A 6,130-nucleotide genomic window follows, 5' to 3' on the forward strand; every position below is an offset into this window, starting at 1 on the left:
GGTTCCTGTAGCTCAGAACACAGTGCAAGTGATACTGCAGTGTGACCACTCCAGAGTTGTCAGAAATAGCTGTGTGATATTTAAGGGAAAAAGTTTCCAGTACTCTGCAAAAACCTGAGGGCAGAGGGTTGTGGGTAGCCACTGAGTACCATTGCTTCTTGGAGCACAGAGCCATAGGGACAGAACAGGGTCGACTTTTCCCTTCTAACATTTAGAGGTCAAGAATCCAGTGCAAGTACCTGGCAAGAAAAAGCTTCAAGAGAATGCAGAGACATCACTATGCTGAGAGGAAGCATTGTTACTTCCTTCCACAGAGCTTCAAAGCAATGCCCAGAGCCCACACACTGCAACTGTCACAAGTTCTCAATGAACTGCTGTCTGAGCCACACAACTCTATTAAGGACAAGTTTCAGATAAGCAAAGGATAAAGTCCAGTTAGTGCTTTCCGGAAGGTAAAAGCGACTTGCAGAAGGCAATAGAAAACTGAAGAGAAGCAACAACTCTGTGGCCCCCACCTGTCCCCGTGACCCTCTTCCTCAAAGAGGCACGCTCCAGGCCTTCAACATCTTTTACTTTTCCAAGGATCACACTGCATTTTCTTACAATATTAATTAAATCCATTGCTTACAGCCTTAGATTTCCCCTGAATGCAGCTATGCCCTCTACCAGATTGATGAGATTAGTTTCTTTGAGCATCTTTAAGTTACCATCTAAAGATGTCCAAATCTACTTAGGTCCCTAACACTCTCTGCACCTGCAACCAGCCTTCCTCCTAACACCTTGCAAGGAAACACCACCATTCACTTGTCTAAGCCCATCCTTCAACATCTCATTAAAGCCTTCCAGTCTCTCCTAATCTTGCAGTTTGTTTTCAGATGGCCTCTCCGAAACATTGACAGAGATAAAAGCACTGATATTGTGTCCCAATTACATCTCCTCTAGTCTTGACAAATACCATGTGCACAGTGATTCGCACAGCAGGTTCTCCAAGTCTGCAGCTGCAGTAGTTTCTCAATATTTGTACTTGTTCACCTCATCCACTGTGTTCAGAAGGTTCCTGGTCTCTCTTTAACTACTGTTTTCTCCCATATTTAATTGGGTTCTTATTATGGAGATTCCCATTGCAGAACAAGAGTCACAGACAATATCTCCCCACTATCTTTTTACACATACAGAAAACAGACAGTGCCATGCAATACTGCTCTTACCTTGATCATGCCCAAATAGGCACTGAATCTCTACCCTTGAAGGTTTTCAATCACCCAGCTAGACATAACCAAGGGTGATCTAACATTGGTGACAATCCTGCTTTAAGCAGGAGGTTATATGAAATAAAGATTCCTTCCAACCAGCACTTCTATAACTCAATGTGCCTCAGTAATATTCAAACCATTCACAATAATTAACAAGTCTATTTTGTCAACAGAAAAAACTACGTCTTCTAATTAGAGTAACTGCACCTCTAACAAAGTGCGCTCTATAATTAATCACATAAAGTGCAGGTCTTCCAAAAAAACAATTTAAGTATAAGGTGAAAGTGGTATCCATGGCTAGATGACCCTATTTCCCAGGCAATTCAATAGCTACGAACTCTAGAAAACCTCCAACTGTGAAACAAGTATGTTCTGCCAACAGAACTTTGCTGTAATTGCTAAGCTTTATTTACTCCATGACAGATCAGACTTTCAAGGAACAGAAAATGACAGCGCTGGGACTAGTGTGCAACAATCAATATCAACACATCATGTAACAGCCTTGCTGAATTATGTCTATGCCAGCACATTTGTCACACCCTACAGTCCCCCAAACCCATACTAGTGCTTTAGAGAAGACACATCGCTACTGAGCTGAATGCCATATGCTCTAACCACATCAGATCTCTATTAAAGCACAGCTAGAAACAGTGGAGTAACATTAACACTAACCACAACTTCCTAAGCCCCCTTCTCCTAATGGGCATTAAGCTTACACAGCCACCAGTCCTGCTCTTCCACCCCCAGTTGTTCACGGGCCCATGTTGCGCTGGGAGAGCTGTTTAGGCTATAAAGCATTAAATAAGCTAGAAGACTAGCCCAGCTCATTAATAGCTTACGATTCACCTAGTTCGCCCTACAACCACATAAAACCTCGCAGGTAGGGCTGTGAAAAGAATGCCTTTCAACAGCAACATCAAGTTAAAGCATTTGTTGAAATGTAGTATTTGCTACAGCCCTAAGACACGGTTGGCAGAGTGCACATGCATCAGTTTCCTTACTTCTGGCGTGAAAACCACTGGTTAGAGCATAATGGCTACTACCAGTTCGAGACTACACTTTAGATCATACCAATAACGATGTCATCAGAAATATCTAATTATAACAGAATTTCAGAGCCTTGCTCTGGCAGACCTAGCTTTCCCATTTGTAATGAGCCTCTCTGCATCAACAGAAGATACTGACAGTATTTCCACTTCTACTCTAAATGTGAGCAAAATCCCACACTGTACTCAACGCTGGGACTATAATAAGTATGTGACTGCATTCATGGACAAAAGCATTTCTATGTTAGCACAAAAAATTCACTTTTTTCTTCTGTATCTCCAAGATTAAAATTACATTCATATCTGTTCTGATTTGAAGACTGCGAAGGCAACTAGACTCAACAAAGATGTCTTTACTACAAGGGTACTGCACTTCGTGTCTAAAGAAAAGACAATCTCAGCATTTTTCAGTCACACAGGCAGTAAGATAGCCTACCACTGATTGCCACAAGCATACAACCGAAGCAGCCTGAGGTGGTGTTCGTAACAGCTTTACTTCTACACAAAGAGACAACATCTTAACAGCAGCACCACTGAACAACTTCCAACTCTCACTCTTCCGTTTCAAAATCTGAATACTTATCAGCTTATCCTTTTCTTTCTACTTCACAAAGCAAGCTACTTTCAGCTTCAGAACTATAGAGCGTCTCCACACATAACCTGGTTATTATCAAGTGACACACGAGATCACATCAAGACACACATAACCTGACACATATGCCTGAAGTTCGAGGAAGTTGTAGCAAAAAGCAACCTTAGTAAATAGAGCATACAGCAAAAGCCTACCAGTGACCAGTAACAGGGCACACACCAAACCAGTTCTTCTGTCAGACACAATGGGGAATAAAGACGTGTTTATGTTCTGTATTTTCCCCTTCAAATTAGGTACCTAATAATGCAAAATGGTATTTTCAAGTGTTATTTTATCAAAAATGCAACCATGCGGTGGAGTCCTATGTCAATCTACAAACAAGAATCTTGAACGTAAGCTTTTGAAGTGGAAGATACTTTGACACTGGAAAAAAGCAGCAGTACTTTGTAACCAAGGCACAGAATGTCCCACCTTGTCAACAGCATGTACAGTAAGGCATGAACTCCTGCATGAACACAAGGTAAGCAATTTATAGCAATTATGCAGCCATTTAGAGTTTAGAAACGCCTGACCCCTAGCCCCATCAGATACACTGCAAATGTTGAAGAAAAAAGGAGAGCTGATCTGAATGGTTTTCTGTTTTACTTGTTCCCTAACCTATTTTCCTCTGAAGCCGCAAGGAAGCAAGTAAGCAGTGGGGAAGGGACAGAGAACTGACTCCTTCAGGTGCATAATCAGTTTCTGTACAACAGACCACAGCATTTTTCTACTTTTGAAGAAAGGACTACCATAAGTTACCACGTGCAAGCCATGGAAGTCCCAACACACAGCAGCTGAATTTGGCAAGGGTGTGAGGACAGCTGGCTTTTGGTGTGGGTTCTTTGGGGTGTGTGGGGTTTTTTTTCTTTGTTTGTTTCAGGCTCTGATTATTATTTTTTTTAAATAAGGCTAGTGAACTGTAAGTTGCCTTGGAAAATAAGGTGTTTTTTTTTTTTAAACTCCAAACTAGCTTGGAAGAAATCTACTGCCTGGTTGATTGGAGTTGGTAATACAAATTACCTGCAGATAACAATTAGAAAAGTGTATTATTGCAGCAGCAAACATTATTCTTTCTGGACCATGCCTATCCTCATACAAGCAACTACTCTTGAACATATAAAGTGAACATTACACCTATTGTGTAACAATTTACTTATTTTCCAACACTCATCTCCATGAGAAGACTTCATAAGATTCACATTTAGTTTTATATTTGAGACTTAGCTGCACTCTGAAGATGGCTATTATTTTACATAAATGTGTTAACTAGTTAAGATGCTCATTCCACTTAAAAATCTGGTAAATTGCAGTACTCAAGAGAAAGAATTCAATAACACTGGAATACAGCAGAATTCAAGGCAAGCTCATGGAGCCTATCAAACAGTTGTATTCTGGCAATACAGGTATCTTAAGATGGATGCAGAGTACAAATAATACAAAGTAGAAGGTTTTACTTCTGTTCCATTCTGAAGTGCATTTTCATCTAATCTCCAAATAATTAAGTACTTTTCTTTAGATCACTGATGTGCTTACAGCCTACTCCACACAACTTTTCCTTCTGTTTGCTCACATGCTTGTGTTTAGTATCAAAATGAGTGAGATTTACCCAAGAAGATTCTTCTGCCTCCTCCTAGTTGGATTTTATTAGACTACCTACCAACCAGTCACCATTGAGACCTTTAAAATAATTGCTACCAAAGATAGAAGATGGGTTAGCTAGAGAAGCTGATCAGGACAGCTGCCAGCCTACAGATGAAGCCTGAGTGCACACAAGGTGTTGCTGTAAAAGTCACTGAACTGCTTGAAGTTAACAAAAAAAAAAAATGCATAAGCATTTTATACTATGTAGGAAATATTATTCTGCAATACTGAAGGAAACTCCAGAACTTCTATTATATCTCACAGTATAGGAGCTCAAAGACGACCCAGAGAGAAGAAAACATTTTTCATGAGTTTAAACTGGTACTTATTGCCACAGGAAGCCACAAGACATTAACAAGAATCAAGGGGCTGGAGTTTTTACTCAGGGGGTGATCAAGAACAGCCAGAGTCCTCTTAAAGTCAGTCTTGTTAAAGGTACTCGAACACCCAGCTTCAAGGTTTAAGCCAAGCTTGGCCATAGGAAATGGCGGTGGAGCCTGATTTGGTAGAGGATGTTTATATGTTTAAGACCTATAAACACCTATAAGCTTATTTTTTCTGAATCACCTGATATCAGCTATTCTTAGAAAGAGGACATGAGACCAGAGAAGTCTTAGGTGAGCTCCCATGGAAGTGACGGGCAGGGGCAAGTTGTGTCATTCTTGAGTTAATGACTACCAGAAAGTATTTATGTGGGGGATAGAGACTGCTATCTATATAGACTTAGCATTTCTCACCACCCAACTGAGTATTTTCCATTCATCTTTTAAGTAACATTACAGGGGTTTTCTCCCACGCGCACCTCTACAGGATATGGTAGTAAACTTCTATCAACATACACATAACTTTAAAAGGAAAGTCTGACCCAAAAGCCTAGGAGCTGTGCAATCCCTGCTTTATAAAGCATTCTGTTAGTTTTTGCTTTGCTGTCTAAATACTGTTAGTACTGTTTATACTCCACACTTAGTCTAATCAACACACCATGATGGTTATAAGCAAGTCCTGCTCACGACTTTATTGAACATTAAATACCACAGAAGACACACTAAACAGACTTTTCAGTTTTACTAGGAAACTTGATTGTTCCCTTATTTTTATTGAATACTGAAAAGCATTTCTCAGTAAGAGCTATTTCCATGCTGAAATTTCAGGTTTGCCTCTCTAACAAACACCAACGTTTGCTCCAAAACAGCTCTAGCAAGACAGGCCCACCAACGCACAACCACCTCTTCTACAGGAAGAGAAAGGAGGTGCCCTGGGAAAGTCTGCAACAGCAGTCCTGGAGGGCCGGGAACCACTGCGCAGCAGACTGCGGTGTGGGCACCAGAAGCCCACCCGCAAAGCGCTAGAAGTGACATAACCTCGGGTTTGTGACAGGAGCAGCACGCGAAAACGCATCCAATTCTGAGCGCAAGTGCAGCAGCGGTTCCCCAGTAAAAACACCCGCCTCCCCCGCACCCCTACAGGCAAACTCGGTTGGACGCAGTAACGCGACGACTCGCGCGGACCGGCGGACAGCCTGCACCACAGCGCGAACCGTTACCGCGGACACAGCGGGC

At 41.5% G+C, this 6,130-nt stretch overlaps 1 protein-coding gene across 1 annotated transcript in view; it reads left to right on the top strand.

The window, feature by feature from the left end:
- The first annotated feature begins 3,388 nt into the window (after window positions 1–3,388).
- ORC6 (origin recognition complex, subunit 6) overlaps window positions 3,389–6,130 on the top strand; it is a 9,330-nt gene continuing 6,588 nt past the window's right edge. Inside the window, exon 1 of the mRNA XM_009894096.1 lies at window positions 3,389–3,411. Within this exon, the coding sequence (XP_009892398.1) occupies window positions 3,389–3,411 (23 nt within the window). The remainder of the gene's footprint in view (window positions 3,412–6,130) is intronic.

Source organism: Charadrius vociferus, unplaced genomic scaffold, assembly GCF_000708025.1.
Source record: "Charadrius vociferus isolate BGI_N301 unplaced genomic scaffold, ASM70802v2 scaffold341, whole genome shotgun sequence".
NCBI lineage: Eukaryota > Metazoa > Chordata > Aves > Charadriiformes > Charadriidae > Charadrius > Charadrius vociferus.